This window comes from Pan troglodytes, chromosome 23 (genome assembly GCF_028858775.2).
Source record: "Pan troglodytes isolate AG18354 chromosome 23, NHGRI_mPanTro3-v2.0_pri, whole genome shotgun sequence".
NCBI classification, from domain to species: Eukaryota; Metazoa; Chordata; class Mammalia; order Primates; family Hominidae; genus Pan; species Pan troglodytes.
This window is the reverse complement of record NC_086016.1, coordinates 26,512,823-26,533,328: the sequence shown is the minus strand read 5'-3', so window position 1 is coordinate 26,533,328 and position 20,506 is coordinate 26,512,823. Positions and strand designations below refer to the sequence as shown.

At 52.9% G+C, this 20,506-nt stretch overlaps 2 protein-coding genes across 7 annotated transcripts in view; one reads left to right on the top strand and one right to left on the bottom strand.

Annotated features, from left to right (window-relative positions):
* SNRPD3 (small nuclear ribonucleoprotein D3 polypeptide) overlaps window positions 1-4,929 on the bottom strand; it is a 16,268-nt gene extending 11,339 nt beyond the window's left edge. The window contains exons 1-2 of the mRNA XM_003953848.4: window positions 4,793-4,929; window positions 3,016-3,159 (exon numbers count right to left, since the gene is read on the bottom strand). Of these exons, the coding sequence (XP_003953897.1) occupies window positions 3,016-3,141 (126 nt within the window). The 5' untranslated portion in view covers window positions 3,142-3,159; window positions 4,793-4,929. The remainder of the gene's footprint in view (window positions 1-3,015; window positions 3,160-4,792) is intronic.
* On the top strand, window positions 4,929-20,506 carry GUCD1 (guanylyl cyclase domain containing 1). Of its 6 annotated transcripts, none has more exons than XM_009437980.5 (6): window positions 4,929-5,249; window positions 11,881-11,965; window positions 12,890-13,055; window positions 13,958-14,049; window positions 16,890-17,131; window positions 17,876-20,506. In XM_009437980.5, the coding sequence occupies exons 1-6, from the start codon at window positions 5,039-5,041 to the stop codon at window positions 17,965-17,967; spliced, it is 888 nt and encodes a 295-aa protein (XP_009436255.1). In that variant the 5' UTR covers window positions 4,929-5,038; the 3' UTR covers window positions 17,968-20,506. The 6 variants fall into 6 exon arrangements, with proteins under 6 accessions (XP_009436255.1, XP_515036.4, XP_063664466.1 ...); XM_515036.8 differs by having other exon boundaries at window positions 5,039-5,249; window positions 17,873-20,506; XM_009437981.4 differs by lacking the exon at window positions 4,929-5,249 and adding an exon at window positions 5,669-5,915.

Here is a 20,506-nt window from a genome sequence, read left to right as displayed (position 1 = left end):
TCTTAAACCCGGGAAGACGGAGGTTGCAGTGAGCTGAGATTGTGCCACTGTACTCCAGCCTGGACGACAGAGCAAGATTCTGTCTCAAAAAAAAAAAAAAAAAAAAGGGCCAGGTGCAGTGGCTCACGCCTGTAATCCTAGCACTTGGGAGGCTGAGGCAAACTCAGGAGTTTGAGACCAGCCTGGGCAACATGGGGAAACCCTACCTCTACTAAAAATACGAAAAACTAGCTGGGCATAGTCCCAGCTACTCAGGAGGCTGAGGCATGAGAAGTGCTTGAACCCAGGAGGCAGAGGTTGCAGTGAGCTAAGATCATGCCACTGCACTCCAGCCTGGGCGACAGAGTGAGACTCTTAAAAAAAAAAAAAAAAAAAAAAAGCAAGCAAGCTGGGCATGGTGGCTCACATCTGTAATCCCAGCACTTTGGGAGGCCAAGGCGAGCAGATCACAAGGTCAGGAGTTCGAGACCAGCCTGGGCAATATGGTGAAACCTGTCTCTACTAAAAATATAAAAATACAAAAATTAGCTGGGCATGGTGGCAGATGCCTGTAGTCCCAGCTACTCAGGAGGCTGAGGCAGGAGAATCGCTTGAACCTGGAAGGCAGAGGTTGCAGTGAGCCAAGATCGCGCCACTGCACTCCAGCCTGGGTGACAGAGCAAGACTGCAGCCTGGGTGACAGAGCAAGGCTCCATCTCAAAAAAAAAAAAAAAAAAATTCTTTATAAACATAATTATGTTAAGATGAAGTCATTAGAGTGGGCCCTAATCCTACATGCATGGTATCCTTATAAGAAGAGATCTGGACAGAAACACTACAGAGGGAAGACCAAGTGAAGACACAGGAAGAGAGCCATATATAAGCAAGGAGAGAGGCCTGAAACAGATCCTTCCTTCACATTCCTCAGAAGAAACCAGCCTTGCCAACACCTTGATCTCAGACTTCCAGCCTTCAGAACTATGAGAAAATAAATTTGTGTTGTCTAAGCTGCCCAGTCTGTGAAACTTTGTTATGGTAGCACTAGCATACAAATACAAGCAGGGAGGCAGGTGGCTGTCCCCCACCATTGGTCAGGCATGGTTCCTTCTGAGGCCAAGGTGCTATTTTTATCCCTGATTTAGAGGAGGGACCAGAGGATGAAGGAGGTCCAAAGCTAAGCTCACCCCAAGTCACCCTAGGGGGCAGGCTACAAGCTGATTCCAGGTCTGTCAGACACCAAGGTCTGTGCACTTTGTGTCATGTTGACTGCATCTCTGAATGGCTACCAAGGTTATCTGGTTAGACACCTTCACGTTACGGATGGGATGACAAAGGCCCTGGAAACCCAGCAAGTTGTCCAAATACATACAGCTAGTTGAACAAACCCATTAAGATTCACTAACCCAAGTCTTGCATTCTCCTCACCAAATTAAAGAACCTTAAAGTGGATGAGCATGCCTTAAGCCAGAGGACTGGATATATGAGAGATGATAAACTTATCTACCCTCAATAGATAAACTGATCTATTGACAGTAATGCAATAAACCTGAGTCACCAGAGGTCTACTTCTCTGCATTCAGGGAACTGACCAAGCTTGTCAACCTCGCAGGAAGATGACAGACGCTCAAAGCTACAGAAAAATCACAAATAAATGAACCCTGCAAACCAATGGATGGTCAGGATGCCTGACCACGGTGTAAGGTGCTTTACCTCTCTGACCTTCTCATCTGGAAAAAAGCAATAGGTATCATATGTTGAACACTTACAGTATGTGAGGCACTGAGCAGCTATGGCACACATATAGCTCATCTGATCTTTGTAAAAGTCCTGGGGGTGTGGATATTACCCCTGTGGCAGTCTTAAGGGTGTGCTGCTCAGATCTCCCTTCAAAAGAGAACAGGCTATGAGGAGTGCAGGCAGCCGACAATCTCCATCTTTGCAGTCCACCATGGCATTCAACTTGAGGCTACTCTCTCCCCATGTAGCCAGCCAATGGCCTGAACACACCGGGGGTGCTAGTCCGCCCATTTCTGCCCCATGCTAGACTCTTCTAACGAGCAATCGCTGCCTTGCTGAGATTTCCTCAAAACTACGCTGTAGCCTAAGGCTCTTCCTGCTCAATCCTCCTTCCTTTCCCCTCTCATTTCACCAGTCAGACCAGCACCATAGACTGAAAATTTCCCTGCCTACTACTGCTTCCTTGCTCTTTTATCCTTTATTGTCATTTCCCCCAATAAATACCTTGCAAAATTCTGTCTTGGCATCTACATCAAAGAACCCAAAATAATACCACCCCCATTTTACAGATGAGAAAACTGAGTGGTTAATACATCTAAGGTCATATAATTAGGATTCAAACCCACATCTCTCTCTGACTCCCAAGTCCAAGTTCTTAACCAGTGGTTTAAAGAACAAAGAAAGTGTGAAGATACAACTGAAAAACAATGCTATAAAAATTCAGATGACTATGCAAAAGGCAAAGTTGTGCCATGAGAAGGACACCATATCAGGAAACTACTCCATTATTTATCATCAGAGTGATGAGCCCTTTAATCTCATTCTCCCTATTTTATGGATGACAAGACTATCACCAAACCTGCTTACCTCACAAGGTAGTTGCAATAATCAAATGAGACTCCTCCTCCAAGAGAAAAGGGAAACAAACACAGTAGGTGAGAAGATTCTGCTAATCGCAAAGCAAGTGGAGGCAAATGGATAATGGCCCTGAATCTGAAGGATTCTACTGAAGGAAGTAGCACTTCTCCCAAATAGACCCCCATATTTGGGGATGGAAAAAACAAAAAGGACAAAGTAAAATATTCCAAACCTCCAAATGGCTTTTCTGCCTCAAGATTATGTGTCTCGTTCATGCCCACATCCCCAGAGCCTATAACAGCACCTGACTGGTATGCATTAGGCACTTCGGAAATCACTGCTGAATGAGAACAATTTCCAGAGACCCTCAACACACACTTTTCTGTCCTTCAAGACACAGGGCCATTCCTCCCACACAGCCTCACATGCAAAGCAGAATACCTGGCAGTTCATGTTGTCCTCTGCTTCAATGAGCTTCCCCCGATATACCTCACCGGTGTTCGTCTCACATGTCACAATGTGGCCCTCGGCCTCATGCAGTACTTTAATCGGCACACCAATAGACATCTTGGCAGGAAGAGAGTTCTACAATGAGAGAGACTACAGTCAGTTCATCTTTCAGAGTCTGAAAAGGCATGCGGCACACATCATGCTTCCTTCAAGGCCTGGCACTCCATAAAACTTAGCAAAAACACCAAAGCTGCATTTTCTACCAAGGGAAAAAAAAAAAAGCTCAGCTCCTGGTTTGGAGGAAACTATCTGGCAAATATGTGCAAGATGTGGGGTGAGGAGGAATGATGGGGTGGACAGAAGTAAAACTAGGAATGAAAAGAGAGCATCTCCCATGGGTCATGTGTCCCCGCTACCCTATGTCCCTTAATCTTCAGCTAAAGGACCATTAGCCAATACTGTTGTGTGTCAGGGGAGGGGGATTGGAATGTTAATTTGTTGCACTGTTATTTGTTAACCTTTAATTGTAGATGATTACGTTTTGAGAATAATACAGGCCCGGGCTGTCCAATACAGCAGCTCATGTCCACACGTAGCTATTTAAATTAAACTTAACTAAAACACAATAGAATTAAAATAAAAAAACCCAGTCCCTCAATCCCAGTGGCCATATTCCAAGTCCTCAACGGCCACATGTAGCTAGTGGCTACCCTATGGAAGGTGCAGATACAGACCAAAGGACCATGCACATCTAGGAGAGCAGGCTGTACTTTTAATTCAGCCCTTTAACCCTTCACTTATTTTACTATCAAGGATATTGAGAAAATATCAAAGTGACAACGTGCTATATGCAGGAAATGCTTGTCATGGAGGAAAATCAGGGAAAGCACCTGACTTGACCTAATCAAAAGCATCAAGCAGTGAACTTTTTATTGAGATGAGCAACGACTCAAAGTTTCAACTTAAGCGTACCTAAGACAGGAGAACATGAGGTTGAAAGGACAGGCTCCTTTGGTGAGGATCCCTGGCTTTCAGCCTTAGGAGTCTAGATTTTATGCTGAAGGTAGTGGAGAACCACTGCAGAATTATATGTAAAGAATGACGCAATGAAAAGATAGCAGCATTTATTTACAAAACGGATAGAACGTAAGGTTTAGAAGCAGAGAAACTTGTTAAAACTTCTGCAACAGTTAAAACTGCTGCAACAGTGTGGAAAGCATGAGGGGACCATTGCCTGAAAGGGGACTGGGGCAGAGATACAAAGAACTTTTTAAAAAATGACCGGCTGGGCGCGGTGGCTCACGCCTGTAATCCCAGCACTTTGGAAGGCCGAGGCCGGTGGATCCCTTGAGCCCAGGAGTTCGAGACCAGCCAGGGCAACATGGTGAAACCCCGTCTCTACTTAAAAAAAAAAAAAAAAAAAAAAAAAACCTTATAGGATTTGGGGGAAGGAGATAGTCAATCAGAAATGACTTCGAGATTACTGCCTGGAAGCTTTGAAAAACACTCACCTGGAGAGATACAGAATGTGAGAAGCATGCAAGTTGAGGGGAAAGCTAATGAACTTACTTCCAGGAGCTAGTGAGGCGACGGGAAAGCTAATGAACTTACTTCCAGGAGCTAGTGAGGCGACGCTGATGTTTGGGTGGCCCAAGCTTCCCGCTTTCTTCCCTCCCCAAGCCCCGCAGAGTTCCATGCAGCAAGTCTTTCTCCAGCCCCTGGCCCCTCACAGGCGCCTCGACCTCCCCTCGCCCGTCCCCAGCCTCACCGGCTCTGGCCTACTTTTCTTCTCTTCGGTCCGCTGCGAAAGATGCTACGGCGAAGGCGTGAGTCAAGCGAATGGCGGGCCTAGCTCCCAGAATTCCACTCTTTCCCAAAATGCTGCGCGCAGGGCCCGCCTCCTTCCTTTCCCCAGTGTTGAGCGCGGTCTCGCCTCCGCTTCCTCCTCACTCCGCCTGCCGGCTGGGAAACTAGGGCACCAGTACGATAGTTCCGGCACCGGAAAAGAGGGCTGATGACTGGGCCCGGGGGCCGCCGCAACGACCCTTGGGGCCGGCAAAGAGCCAGAGAGGGTGCTCACACTTCCAAGCACCCCACACCAAGGACAGGCTGGACGGCAAGGCGGAGACGCGGGGCTTGGGCCCTCAGACCGGGGACAGCAGGAGGTTGGGCCAAGGCCCAGGACTTCCCGTCACAATTTCATTTGTTGATCCCGGCACCGCCAGGTAAGGGGGGCCCTGAGTGAGGCTAGGTATCTGGTACGGATAAAGTTAGGTATAGAGTAGAGCGGCTGCCCGCTCAGGGTCATCCCAAAAGACAGTTGGAGGAGAGTTGCTTGGGGCCTCGGGGATGCACTGGGCGGGATCAGGGCTTACACCTAGGACTGGCAAAAGAGCGGGACCCGGCAGAGGCGGGGCTTGCCGAAGGGACGAGCCTCTATTCAGGAAATGCACGAGCTTTGGGGCGGGGCTCAAGGAAAGGGGCGGGGCTTCCGGGGCCCGCGTCCTAGTGGGCTGCGCGTCTGCGCGAGGATTGGGCGAGAGGGCGGGGCCACTCGACGCTGAGGCGGCGAATGGCCGGAGCAGACTTAAATCAGGAGGCTGGGGACCGCTAGGATCAAAGTTTGGGGCGGGGCCTAGGGAGGGGGCGGGGCCTCCAGATTCGAGACCTGGAAGGGCTGGGGCGGCGCTTGGGGCGGCCCAGCCGCCGCCTCCCGTTCTCCCCTCCGCAGCGGCGGCGGTGGCGGAGAAGGAACTCGACACGCACCGACCGCCCTCCCGCCCCAGCCGAAGCGGAAGCTGTAGCCCGCTCTGGGCCGGGGCCATGGGCGTCCCGCGCCGCCCGGGTCATGAGGACGGAGGCGGAGGCAGCGGGGCCGCCGCTCGAGCCCGGTCAGTGCCTCTCTGTGGGCCCAGTCTTCACCCTAGGAACGAAAGGGACCCCGCCCTAGCGCGGGGCAGGGTCCAGTCGCGCGACCTTGGGCCGACTCCCGCCTCGCCCCCACACCCGCCTGGTTCCAGTCAGTGGGGGTTTCCTGACACTCGCAGGATTGCGACCCTTGTCAGCATGGTGGGAAGGTCCGGGTAGCAGGGGCACCACCTTCCCCAGAAGCGAAAAGTCCTGCTGGAGCCGCCTTGGGAGCTCCCGTGCCTTGGGAAACCGTGGAGAACTGAGGCTGGGAAGGGCAGGAAACTGGCCGAGAGCACCGAGCAGTGGAAGGGCCAGTGCCCTGGCCTCCGAGACTCGGCGTTTTGTCTTGCTCTTGTTCTTCACCCTCGTTCTCTCTGCCACGCGGTAGCCTGAGCCCCTTTGGGGCGGAGACCCGGACTGGTATTCAATGTCTTGGCCGTTAGTTTGCTTGCCCAAGACGTAGGGGAGGGGGAAGACGTGATTCCTGTCCTGCTGAAGGCGCGGGGTTGATGACAAACGGAGTTCTAGCTAGTAAACTGAAGTGAAGTGCCAACTGTGGAAGAGGTCAACAGCATGTGGGACCCTGACCTTCAGGTGTCACTCCCAGGGAGTGTTCCCTTTTGTGTCTGCTGTGTGGAGTTGGTGGGGGATTTACAACCCTCCTCCTCCAGTTGTCTAGCCCTGTGGTCTGAGATAAGATACTTGCCTTTCCTGAGCCTCAGAGGAGGAATGGCTTACATTCACAGGGAATGTTCTATGAGGCAGGCGCGCGCTGCGTGCAGTTGTTTACATGCAGTGCCTCATTAATCCTCATAACGAACCAGTGAAGTAGGTGCCCACTGTGATTTGCACTTTTGCAGCTGAGCAGACTGAGTCTGAGATGGGTTAAGTATTAAAGGCTAGTGCACTGCTTGCCTTCCTTAGTGACAGCCACTAACTGAGGTCAGGCCAGGGCCTTCCAGGCAGCCCTTTGGCTCCAGGCAGCAACACCTGGCTGTGGCTTTGTGTTCAGAAGGCTAAAGCTGTTATGGGGACAGATGCCAAGGCCTCGCCTAACCTTATCACCCCCAACATGAGCATCTCTAGGTCCGATCCGCCCTTGCCGAGGCTGGAGATGGCCCTGTGGGGCCTGCCAGGCTTCAGGATCAAGGAGTTCTAGAGCGCAGGGCAAGAGGAGGAGGGGCAGCTGAGTCTCTCAGAGAGAGCTGCTGTCTTGTGCCACATTTTATAGCTGGACATGGAAAGGCATGGACAGTCATAGCCTGGCAGAAGATAGCCCAGCTAGTCAGTGTCACAGCCCAAGCCACAGAGTAAGGAGGGAGCCTCACACAGAGGGCTGTAGTCTGGAAGCCTGGGGGAGGAGGGGTGCAGAGCAGGGAAGTGACAAGTAGGCCTGGGCATCTCAAGGTATGAGGTCTTTTTGGAAAACGCCTTCCATTCCCCAAGCATATCTAAGTGCCTACTCTGGGCTGAGGGTTGGAAGGAGGCAAATGCAACCTCATCCCCATCTGCCACTGAAGAATTCTCATTCTGTGCAATAGGGCAAAGCAGATGCCTCTTTAAGGACTCCATATTGAGGGGCCCTGAGAGTGACAGGGATTAGAGCATGGAGACAACATTAACATTTCAGACTAAGGCTCATCAGCTATCATTAGTGATAGTGTAGTTTATGTGTGGCCCAAGACAATTCTTCCAGTGTGGCCCAGGGAAGCCAAAAGATTGGACACTCCTAGACTAAGGGATGTGCAAGAGCAAAAGCTGGGGAGGAAACAGTATGAGTAGAGAAAAACAAAAAGGCAGTGTGTGGCTGCTGTGAGGGGTTCTTGAACAGGCAGGCATTCACTGTGACAGCACAACATCTTGCATAGAGCTCTCCCACTGCTCAGCTCTTTATGAGTCCCTAGGGGTCAGGGCTTGGGTGGGTCTTTAGTTACCTTTGTGTCCCCAGAGCCTAGCAAACAGTGAGGGCTTATTTTATTTTTAATTATCTGGGTGTGGTAGCGTGTGCCCATAGTTCCAGCTACTCGGGAGGCTAAGGTCAGAGGATCCCTTGAGCCTGGGAGTTCAGGGCTGCAGTGAGCTCTGGTCACACCACTGCACTCCAGCCTGGGCGACAGAGTGAGACCCTGTTTCAAAAGAAAACAAAAAGTTCTTTTTTTTCTTTTCCTTTTTTTTTGAGATGGAGTCTCACTCTGTCGCCCAGGCTGGAGTGCAGTGGCGTAATTTTGGCTCACTGCAACCTCCGCCTCCCAGGTTCAAGCGATTCTCCTGCCTCAGCCTCCCGAGTAGCTGGGATAAGAGGCTCTGGCCCCTGCCCGGCTAATGTTTGTATTTTTAGTAGAGACAGGGTTTCACCATGTTGGCCAGGCTGGTCTCAAACTTCTGACCTCAAGTGATCCGCCTGCCTTGGCCTCCCAAAGTGCTTGGATTACAGGCGTGAGCCACTGTGCACGGCCTAAAAAAGTTTATTTCTTCCAGCAAATATTTATTGAGTTACTATTAAACATTCAACACCAGCAACTGAGAATAACAGTGAACAAGATCAGCAAGTTTCCTGCTGTCTCAGTTCATTTGTGCTTCTATAACAAAATACCTGGGACTGGGTAATTTAGAAACAATAGAAATTTAATTTCTTTTTTTCTTTTTTGGAGATGGAGGTCTCACTATTTTGCTCGAACTGGTCTGAAACTCCTTGGCTCCTCTTGCCTTGGCCTCGTGAGTAGTTGGGGTTACAGGTGTGTGCCACTGTGCCCAGCTCTAGAAATTTAATTCTTCACAGTTCTGGAGACTCTGAGGTCCAAGATCAAGGCGCTGGCAGGTTCTGTGTCTGGTAAAGGCCTGTTCCTTGTAGATGGTGCCACCTACGTGTCCTCACATGGTGGAAGGAACAGAAAGGGCATGAACACCTCTTTTACATGACAGAAGAACAGAAGGGCAAAAAAAATGGCCTATGCTAGTTTCCTCCAGCCCTTTTATAAGGCACTAGTTCACTGATGAGGGCAGAGCCCTCCTGACTTCACAAAAGGCCACACTTCTTATTTATTTATATTTTTGGTTGTGGATATCTTCTGCACCCATTTCTTCATACCACCACAATGGAGATTAAGTTTCAACATAAATTTTGGAGAGGATACCATAGCACCTGCCTTCAGGAAGCTTGCCGTCTAGAGAGAGAGTGGCTTGATGCTATTGTTACTTTTGCCAAGCACTGTGAAGGAAACGAATAGGATGCTGTGAAGGAGAGTTCCCTCGTTTCTCAAAGGCTTAGTCAGAAAAACCTCTAAGAAGAGATTTTGAGCTGGGACCTGAATGACTAGAAGGGACACAACCTTGAGAACAGCAGCCGGGAGAGAGTTTCAGACAGAGGGATCCTCACGTGCAGACGCCTTGGGGTAGAATGAAGCCTTGATGAGTTCACAGGTTAACTAGACCACAGGTGAGGGCAGCCAAGATGAGGCTGGCGGGCCAGGTTAGGCAGGGCCCCGGTAAGGGGTGAGAACCTTATTCCAAGAGCAGTGGGAAACTGAATGGGAATCCCTACGGCTGCTGTATGTAGAGGTGGGAGAGGTGCTGGGAGTGGAATTTGGGGCAGGGACAGGCAGGGGTCAGTGCCACTGAATCCTTGGCAGTGATAGCAGGGGAACATGTGAGCACCTTGAGTGAACGGCCTGGGTATCTTTTGGAGGCATCTGGGTTAAGAGGAAGGAAGAGAATGAGGCCTCAGTCCAGCCTGGGCTTAGCATACCAGGCCCCAGCTGGGGGCAGGTTCACATTATTAGCACCTGCAAAGGGCTTTATAGACGTTCTCGTCCTTAGGGTTCACATCACCCTGCAGGCTGGCGTCTGGTAGTCCATTTCACAGAGGAAGAAGCAGGCACAGAGAGGCCAGGCAACTTAGCTAGCAGGTGGCCTGCTTTGCTCATGCCATTGTGCCTTCCATGGGCCCTGCTGCACATGGAGTAGAAAGACACCAGGAGCAGTGATAGGTCCCTGCCTCTTGGGAACGTATAAACAACACAGGAGGGCACAGACAAGCTCAATGCAAGGGCCGCATCCTAGGAGGCAAAGCGTGAACTCAAGCCCAGAGAAGTACAGATGAGTGAAAGGGTGTAGCCAGTCTGATCAGGGAAGGCCCTGGAAATGGTGGCCTCTGAGCCAGGCCTTGAAGGCTGGGGAAGGTCAGACATAGGAAGGGAGGAACTTGGGATTCAAAGCCTGGTAGGTTGGAAAGGCCAGGACAGATCCCAGGACTAGTGAGTGGCCGTCTTAGCTGGCGCACGCAGGGAAGTGAGGGGAACTGGGGCTGGCACAGCAGGAGGGCTCCTGGGGTGGCTCTACACAGAGCTGGTCACACAGTCCAGGAGAGGCCTGCCAGATGGGGAAACAATGTGGGCAAGGTTTTCACGTGCTGAATGAGTGTCATGAGGGAGTAACAGCAGAGATAAGTCTCTTCCTCTTTAGACTCTGAACTTTGTCCAGGTTCATGAGGCGGCTACGGAGGAGGGTCCTGCATGCCACATGCCCATTTGCCCCACCTCAGGGCCTTAGCACATGCTGTTCCCCCATCCCCTCTAAGACACACCCCCACTGTTTTCCCCAGCCTAGGCCTCTATTTTGCTATGTTTGCTTATTTTTGCTATCCCCCAGGAGAGTGACTTTGTGTCATTCACTGCTGTATCTCCAGTACACACACCAGGCACTTACTAGGCATTTGGGAAATATTTGTTGACTGAATGACTGAATCAGACCAAAGTCCCCCTGTTTAGGGATGGCCAGACTCATTCCAGCAAGAGGAAGTCAGCTGCCCAGCCCACAGCCAGCCAGCAGTGGCACAGTTGAGACTGGAACGCTAGGTCAGGCCCTTTCTGCTCCACCTCACAGCCTGGCAAAGACAGACCGAGAGGTCGCCCAGGGTTGGTGGGGGATGGAGCTCACAAGAATATTCCATATGCTTCATAGCTTACGTGACAGTTCCCTTCTCCTGGCCATGGTCTCACACCCTGGTGGTCCTGGGGTCTTTGGAGTCAAGCAAACCTCCAGGGGCCTCATGAACTCAGATACATTATCTGCTGAGTGCCTCCCATGTGCCAGCCCTGGAATGAAAGCAGGAAACAAAACAGCCCCTGCTGGCCAGGCGGAATGGCTCACGCCTGTAATCCCAGCACTTTGGGAGACTGAGGTGGATCACCTGAGGTCAGGAGTTCGAGACCAGCCATGGAACCATGGACAACATGGTGAAACCCCATCTCTACTAAAATTACAATAATTAGCTGGGCATGGTGGCGCACGCCTGTGGACTACAGGCTGCTTGGGTGGCTGAGGCAGGAGAATTACTTGCCACCCGGGAATCGCAGGTTGCAGTGAGCCGAGATCATGCCATTGCACTCCAGCCTGTGTGACAGAGCAAGACCCTGTTGAAAAAAAAGAAAAAGACTCTGTCCCTCCTCCTCAGAGCTCCCACCAAAAGAAGGGCTTTGAGTAGGCATGGTGGGCAGTGAGTGCACATGTGGGTCACTGGGCCTGAGAGGGGCAATACTGGAGAAGTGACATCCAAGGGCAGGAGTTAGCTCAGGCACCTGGGAAGCCAGGTATGTCCAGGCAGAGGAACCAGGTGTGCAAAGACCCCCAGGGTGTGAGGGATTATGACAAGCAAAGGCAAGGGTGCAGAGGGTGCTAGGGCAGCAGCCATGGAGGTATTGTCTTAAGGAATGTGGGACCCAGCTCACTGGAGGATTTTCAGTTGGGCTGACCTGCTCTGGCCGGTGTTTTGGGGAGATCACTGCTACTATAGGAGCCTGGATTTGAGGGGATTCCTGAAGGATTGTGGGAAGGTCCCTGAGCAGCCCCTGCAGGGTCTAGGCAGGAGGCAGTGACACTGGCTCCCATGAGGGTGGGAGTGGTGGTCTCTGCGCTGAGGGTCTGTGACCTCCCTCTGTTTCTGTACAGGGGACTTTGTGCAACTGCCTGTGCCCGTCATCCAGCAGCTCTACCACTGGGACTGTGGCCTGGCCTGCTCCAGGATGGTGCTGCGGTGAGTGGGGCCAGGGCTGGGGGCCCAGGTACTTCCCATCTACATCTTCTGCTCTGGCTTGGGAGAGACCTGGGTGGGGTCCATGGTCCATGTAGCTATCTTTGGTTGGGGCTTGCAGGAGGCCAAGCTTCTACCTGGTCCTAGTCCCATCTGCAAAAGTGAGCAAGGGGTGGACCAGGCCTTCCAGCTCTCCATGATAGTAATGTCTGGGGGCTTGGGGTGGCCAGGAAGTCCCAGGTGCCCAGGCCTGTCCTACAAGGCAGTTCTGTGACTGGGATAGGAGGCCCTCCACTCCCCAGTTTCTGGCTCCTGGGAGAATGGGGTGCTGACCGTTAAGCTGAGGCTGTGTGAATATCACAGAAACCTGGACAGTGAGAGCCAAGAGGGACTGTAGCCGTCACCTTGTACAAGAGTTTTTCATTTGGCTTCCTGGAACCACAGGGCAGCTGCATCTTCATCTGTTTTACATCCTGGAAATCTCAGCAAGAGAAAATTCAACAAAAGCGTTCTGTGCCTAAAACTTTGAAAACCACTAATGTGATCAGGGACCTCATCTTAGAGATGAAGCTAAAGAGGCCAGAGAAGACAATGACTTGCCCAAGGTCACAGCCCACAAAACACAATAGATTTGAGAAGCAGAGTCCAGGCCTGCAACTCTGGAGCCAGGATGGTGCCCCAAGCAGCCTGGGCAGTGTGTGCAGGACCTAGGGTCTCATGATGAAGGAGGGAGACTTCTGGGGAATGGGACCTGTGACGGGGCTCTTGGGCCAGCGGGTGGAGGGTGACTCAGACCAGTTGACCCTCAAGACCAAGCTGAGCTCCCCAGCTCATCTGCCTGCAGGTACCTGGGCCAGCGGGTGGAGGGTGACTCAGACCAGTTGACCCTCAAGACCAAGCTGAGCTCCCCAGCTCATCTGCCTGCAGGTACCTGGGCCAGCTGGACGACAGTGAGTTTGAGAGAGCCCTGCAGAAGCTGCAGCTGACCAGGAGCATCTGGACCATTGACCTGGCCTACCTGATGCACCACTTTGGCGTGAGGCACCGCTTCTGTACCCAGACCCTGGGCGTCGACAAGGGCTACAAGAACCAGGTGAGCGACCAGCCACCAGGCCTTCCCATGTGGGGCCACACAGAGGTATAAGACCACCTGGTTCCAGTAGTTGGAAGAGGGAACAGTCAAGGGCTAGACACCCAGGTAGATACCCAGGTGTGCAGAGACCAGGGAGCAGCAGCAGAGAGGCTATAGGCAGGATTTGGGAGCCAGTCAGAGCAGGTGCCCTTGCAGTCTGGCCTGCCCAGAGGATCTGAGTACTGAGTCCTGGCTCCTGTCCACCTGCCTTCTACAGCCCTCAGAATGTGCAGAGGCCACTTCCTACGTTCTTTCCTACTGTCCTCAGCACAAGGCAGGCCCAGGGCCTCTGAGAACATCATTGACCTCATCCGGCCATCATTTGCACATTTTTTTACTTTTCATCAGGAGAGCCAGCTTTTAAGCTATATAATTGGTAGTCTAGAAGAAAACCAAAATACCATCTTTTCTTTTTTTTGCCTTTTGAAAAATAATGCCAACATAGCCATGCCAGCAAAGTGTGTTCCGTGGACGACACCTAGCTAAGCCAAGCTGTAGCTGAGCTGTCCCAGGTGGTTCAGCCTCATCCCCCTTGCTTATTCGCTACGGGCTCCTGCTCATGCCTGCCAGAGTGTACAAGCCCAAGGGTGATCGATCCTCCCCAGAGAGCTGACCTGAGCCCAGCTGCCCACCCCTCTCTCAAGCATCATCCTCATGCCTCTGTGTGGTCCTGCTTCCCTGCTCCTGCTTAGGACAGACAGCTTTCTGATCTGGCTTGCTGCATGTACCGTCTGCCCTGGCAGGTGGGGCTCCTCTGCCCTCCTGCTGTCTCTGCCTCTGTAACACGCTCTTTATTTCCTTCATCTAAATGGAGTGAAGGCAGCCTGGGTGGTGGCCACTCCATCCCCCTCTTCTCTGTTCAGTCCTTCTACAGGAAGCACTTTGACACAGAAGAGACCCGGGTGAATCAGCTGTTTGCACAAGCAAAGGCCTGCAAGGTGCTGGTGGAGAAATGGTGAGCCCCCCAACTTTCCTACCTGCCCTTCCTCTCATGCCTGCTCACCCACAGATCTGCAGTGGGGAGGCCTCGGGATGGTGTTCAGGAAAGGCTAGGACTCTGGAGCCAGGCAGAACTGGCTACCCGGGTGGCTGTGGGCACTGACTTGCCCCCTTGAGCCTTGGTTTATGGAGCTCACTGGGGCTACATGACCCAGGCTCTGACCAGGGGTGGATCCTGAGCAGGTGCTGGAGGGATAGGTGGGTGAGAGAGATTGCACCCAGCCCTTGGGCTACTTGCAGAAAGACAGCATGGGACAGAACACAAGACCCCTAATGAAAGGGCGATGGCCTAAGAGGAATGTGCTGGTGCAGTGATTGACAAGGGATGGGGAACAGGGAGGACCCAGTGTGTAATGGCTGCTGTGACCTTACAAGGGCCTCCTCTTCTCATCTGTATGCATTGGGGCTGGATTCAGGAAGACCCTGGGTGCAGTTTGCCCAGATGTGGGTCACATTCTTTTCTGGGCTACGTGGGAGTGGGGCTCAGACCTGCTGCCTCTAGGTCCTGTACAGGCTCTTCTCAGATTTTCCCTTTCTTTGCGGATTTATATTTTCATTATTGACGTAGTATAATCACATGATAGGTGATTTAGAAAATGGGGGTTTGGGGGCCGGGCGCGGTGGCTCACGCCTGTAATCCCAGCACTTTGGGAGGCTGAGGTGGGCGGATCACGAGGTCAGGAGATCGAGACCATCCTGGCTAACACGGTGAACCCTTGTCTCTACTAAAAATACAAAAAATTAGTCGGGCGTGGTGGCGGGCGCCTGTAGTCCCAGCTACTCGGGAGGCTGAGGCAGGAGAATGGCCTGAACCCAGGCGGCAGAGCTTGCAGTGAGCCGAGATAGTGCCACTGCACTCCAGCCTGGGGGACAGAGCGAGACTCTGTCTGAATCTGCCCTCAAGGAAACAGGCAAATCCAGGATGTGGGACATTTTCCAAGACTACTGCCCCGGGCTTTAAAAATCAACAAAACAGGCCGGGCACGGTGGCTCACGCTTGTAATCCCAGCACTTTGGGAGGCCGAGGTGGGCGGATCACGAGGTTAGGAGATCGAGATCATGGTGAAACCCCGTCTCAACTAAAAATACAAAAAATTAGCTGGGCGCAGTGGCGGGTGCCTGTAGTCCCAGCTACTCGGGAGGCTGAGGCAGGAGAATGGCATGAACCCAGGAGGCGGAGCTTGCAGTGAGCCGACATCGCGCCACTGCACTACAGCCTGGGCGACAGAGACAGACTCTGTCTAAAAAAAAAAAAAAAAAAAAAAGAATATGGGGGGGTGGGATCTCCATTCATACTATGACCACATGGGCACATGTTGGAAGGAAAGGCAGCAAATGTTTATTTAGCAGCCCTCAACAGGTGCTGTCTCCTTGAGTGGGAAAGCTGTTGCTATCTCTGTTTCTCGGGGGAGGAAACTGAGGATGAGAGAGACACCCAAGGTCACCCCCAGCATCTTGGCCATGCCATGATCTGAACCCATGCTTGTTATTCCTTGAAGCCTGTAGTTTTTCCTTCCAGCCAAGCCCCTGCTTTTTCCCTATAGCTGAAATCCCACTCCTGTGCACTGCCACTGGGAACTCAGCCAGCTATTTTGTTTCAAAGACCAAATGGAAAAATGGCATGTTTCCTCGGCCAAGGCAGCAATCCAAACTGCCACGTGACTCAGCTGTGGCTGAAGCTGGGTCAGGCCACGTGGTACTGATGCTGCCACTCCTAAGGAAGGCCCCAAGTGGGTGAGCAGCCCCTCCAGCAAAGATGCAGGAGCCCCTGGCCTAGAGCTCCCCCTGCCCACAGCCCCATCTGCCCTCTGTCCCTCTGGGTGTTTTCTTTTCTTTCTTTCTTTTTTTTTTTTTTAAGAGACAGGGTCTTACTGTGTCATACAGGCTGTAGTGCTGTGGTGCAACATTGCAGTACAGCTCACTGCTACAGCCCCAGGCTTAAGTGATCTTCTTGCCTCAGTCTCCCAAGTAGCTGGAACCACAATCTCATACCACCACGCCCCACGCCTGGTAAATTTTTAAATGTTTTTGTAAAGACAGGGTACTGCTATGTTGCCCAGGCTGGTCTCTAATTCCTAGTCTCAAGCGATCCTTCCGCTTTGGCCTCCCAAAGCACTGGGATTACAGGCGTGAGCCACTGTGCCCAGCCCTGCTCTAGGTTTTCATTTGGATTTGCTGCCTAGTGGAAGGCACAGGATGGGGCAGTGCCTTCTGCCAGTGAGGGAGGCTCCAGGTAGATGTCATTGCTGAACTGGAGCTCCCCTGGAAGCAGTGTGGCCCAGCCCTTCCTGGGCAGCCCCTTCTGCCACCAAGAGCCTTAGAAAAAAAGTAAAATAGCTCTTTCAGAGAAGCATTTGGTTTTGAAAGTGTCTGAGCCATGCTTGGCTGGCAGTTTTCAATGTAAACCACACATGATTTAGGGTAGAGGAGAGACAGGGCTGGGCAAAAAGAATTCACTAACCAGGCTGGGGTGCAGTAGGAGGATGGTTTCTGTGTGCTGCTCTAGTGGCCCTTGACTGGACCCACCTGGAGCTGAATTGCTCTCCCCGTGAAGGGCCTGACAGAGCCAGCTCATCTTTGTGCACATTCAGACACACACACACACCCCCCTCACCGGTCTCCTGCTTGGCTCTAGGCTGAGCCTGGGCCACAGTGACAGAGCAGGGAGTTCAGGGCAAAGGGAAAAGGAGCCGATCCCCAAGCTTTGTAACAGAGAAACAGGCACAAGCAGGGATCCATTTGAGGGATGGGGAATGGGGGCCCAGCAGCACCAGCTGACCCCCCTCCCGCCCACAGCACAGTGAGTGTGAAGGACATCCAGGCGCACCTGGCTCAGGGCCATGTGGCCATCGTGCTGGTGAACTCAGGGGTGCTGCACTGTGACCTGTGCTCCAGCCCTGTCAAGTACTGCTGCTTCACCCCCAGTGGCCACCGCTGCTTCTGCCGCACTCCTGACTACCAGGGCCACTTCATCGTGCTGCGTGGCTACAACCGGGCCACTGGCTGCATCTTCTACAACAACCCAGCCTATGCCGACCGTGAGTGCTGGGTGGGGTGGGTGAGGCAGAGTGGTCCACATTCACTGTTCTGTATGCCCAGTGCCCACAATTCCCACCCATTCAATCTAGTGTGGCCAGGGCCTCCCTCCCTACCTTTTCCCCAAAGCCCCTGCTCCTCCTGGGCTCTTGTCACTGTGGCCACCCCTCAGGCCATGCAGGCAAACCTGCCGCAAACTGTGCCAGCCTCCTCTACACCCTGGCCACCCCTCCCTCTCACACCACAGGCCCCACGCCACTGCCCAGGTCCCTGCCTTACCCTTTCATGCTGCCCAGGCTGCACCCCTCCCCCAACCACCAGGATGGCCAGCACGTTCCTCAGAAAGAAAAGCCCGGCCAGACCCAGCCCCTGCTCTAGACCCATCCTGGCCTGCCTACTGCCCTCCGGGCACAGGGAAGGGCTGCCCCGACTCTCATAGACTGGATTCACATAGACAGCCCCTGGACGCCCTGACCACATAGACTTACCCCGTCTATGTGGCCTGGAGCACGTTTCTTCCCCTCTCTGGGCCTTTCTCCAACTGCTTTACTGGGGAGGAGTCAGAGAAACCTCATGAAGACCAGGATGGGCAAGGAGGGCTTCCTGGGGGTGGAGGACTTGAGTTGAGAGGAATGGCCATGTGGATGGGAAACAGACCTCACTCAGCTCCCCTGGGCACTGTGTCGGTGGTGTGGGTGCTCTCTCACAACCCACTGACCCCGTTCTGCCTTCCCCACCCCCAGCAGGAATGTGCAGCACCAGCATCAGTAACTTTGAGGAGGCCAGAACCAGCTATGGCACAGATGAGGACATCCTCTTTGTCTACTTGGACAGCTGACAGCAGGAGCCTGGTGCGCCTAGGCCCTCGGACCCCATCCCCACCCCAGCCGGGCCCACTCAGGATGCCCTGGCCCAGGCTTGGGGCTGCTGGGGTTGGAATGTGGAACTGCAGCCTCAGCCCATCTGGCAGAGCCCCAGGAACTCTGGGAGACTGGCACAGCTGCTTTGTCTGCCAGTGCCGTGTGTTGTCATGTCACTCACCCCAAGCACCTGCTGGCTGCTGGAAGCATACCCCAAGACCCCAAGCCTTGATTCCAGCTGCGCCCACAGGAAGTCCAGTCCCGACAGTGCCCTTGTTGCCTTTGAGCCAGATCCATGGCAATGGTCTCCCCACAGACCGCAGGACTGAGCCTGGAGAGAGAAGTCGCTTGACGGATGCCACTTGTCAGGACAGTATGTGAGTGTCTGGAGACAGCATAGCTGACCCCAATCCCCCAGGGCTGAGGACCCCTCCAGGCCCCTCTCTCCTGGAAGTGCTGCATATGCCCCTGTGCCCAGTGGTTGATGACACCACCACCTCCTGCCTACCCATGGGCCCAAGTTTCTGTGGCTCATTACAGGGCATCTGACCCCTGCCACCCAGCATAGACACACCTCACAGCTGCCCTGCCATGCAGAGCCCTGGCCGCTGGAGACTCTTAAACCCCCCACAGCCCTCCAGGTCCTCCAGCTCTGTCAGATGGAGGGCTCTCGGGCCTAGATCCCACTGGTAGGCCTCGTGGCTGGCAGCAGTGCTCTGGGAATAAACAGCTGCCCTAGCCCCAGAGGGATCCCTGCACCCAGGAGGCCTCCTGACACCAGCCTAAATCCTGACAGCAGGGTCTGCCCTCTGAGTGTGGGGAGCCCCTAGTCCTTTAAGGTTGGCTGCTAAGGCCTGTGCTCCAAAGCAACGGGCTGGTCTTCACACCAGATTGCACAGGATACTGGGTCTTGTCTATCTTGATGGAGAAGAGGGGTTCCTGCCCAGGATCTTACAACACAGCAAGTAGCATAGAGCTCTTTCCTTCCTCTTTTTTGGGGAGGTTGGGGTCAGGGGTTGTTTCTTTGAGATTTAAGTTTTCATTTTTGAGGGGTAATCACCTTCAAGTAAAACAGTAATAGCAAGAGTGAAGGTACTTTGGAACCACTAACACCTCTGCACAGGGCAGTTAGCCAGTTCAAGTTCTTTTTCAGAGAAAGGGACTTGGCCAGTGGTTTAAGTACCTGCCCCTTCACCTCTCAGACGAGGCAGCTGACGAGGCAGCTGGCCCAGTCTTGGGAGTCTGCTCAGGACAGTGGTGGAGCTGGGTCTTGAACCCCGGTCTGCACCTAAAAAACTAAAGGAAATGGATCTTTTTTTTTTTTTTTGAGACGGAGACTCACTCTGTTGCCCAGGCTGGAGTGCAGTGGCACGATCTTGGCTTACTACAACCTCTGCCTCCTGGGTTCAAGCGATCCTCCTGCCTCAGCCCCCCAGTAGCTGGGACTACAGGCACATGCCACCATGCCCGGCTAATTTTTTTGTATTTTTAGTAGAGACCAGGTTTCGCCATGTTGGCCAGGCTGGTCTCGAACCCCTGAGCTCAGGTGATCCACCTGCCTCGGCCTCCCAAAGTGGGAAATGGGTCATTTTCAAAGGGGCAACAGTGATACCATCCCTGCACTCCTGGGTCCTGCTCTTCCAATGCCCAAGGCATGGCATGGTGGCAGCTGTGCCCCCGCCCATTGCTTTGGAGCACAGATGACTCTGGGGGCAGAGGTGGGCTCTGTTTAGGAGGGCAGTGAGACCACCCAGCCAAATTGCTTCTCAACCCTAGACAAAGCCTTTGGCCAAGAGGGAGGTGCTGTTAGTTGGGCAGCCCTTCTGGGTTTCAGAGACCGGTGTTGGCTCTAGACTGGTCTCATCTCCATTGCCTTAATGCCAGGTGGCCCAGGAGTACCCATGCACAGCAGCTGTGGGGTGTGGGCATCTTCAGGTGGTATTCTGGTAAAATTGTTAGAATAGCTGTATGAAGGAAACCAGTGGGAGGAAATGAAGTTTTCAGGATGGTGGGATGTGATTTAGACAGTGCACATGCTGTTAGGGCTGTCACTAGGGAGTGGCCTTCATGGAGGGTGGTAACAGCACCTCAGTCCAGCCAAAATGTTTAGAAACACTCAGTCTCTGGTCCCAGAGGATGGCTTCTCAGGGCATGCCACAAGTTAAAGGTCACCTTCCTGAAAGATGAATGAGAAAGCTGCCCATTCTCAAGACTCATCTGCCTAGGGAGGGTCACAGAGGCAGGATGTAAGACACACTGTGTTGCATTCTTGCACAAGTCATGAAAATGGGGCCAGAGAGCCTGGACATCAGGGACTTTTGCCTACAGCACATGACACCAACAGCTGCCCAGCCTGTTCACATGCTGGGGACCAGCACAGCACCTGAAGCCATGTGGGACAGTGGGCTTTGTTCATTCTAGCCACGGGGATGAAAGGGATCTTTTGCATTGCAGAGATTTTATATATTTTTTGTTTGTAATGAGCCATTCTCAATAAACATTATTCTCACTGCAAAA

What these genes read in the sequence shown, in the direction of transcription:
- GUCD1 (XM_515036.8), top strand. Translation starts at nt 5,039, where the DNA reads ATGACTGGGCCCGGGGGCCGCCGCAACGACCCTTGGGGCCGGCAAAGA. An exon ending in GTTGATCCCGGCACCGCCAG is followed by an intron (nt 5,250 to 11,880) that starts GTAAGGGGGGCC and finishes GTTTCTGTACAG; the next exon opens with GGGACTTTGTGCAACTGCCT. An exon ending in TGCTCCAGGATGGTGCTGCG is followed by an intron (nt 11,966 to 12,889) that starts GTGAGTGGGGCC and finishes ATCTGCCTGCAG; the next exon opens with GTACCTGGGCCAGCTGGACG.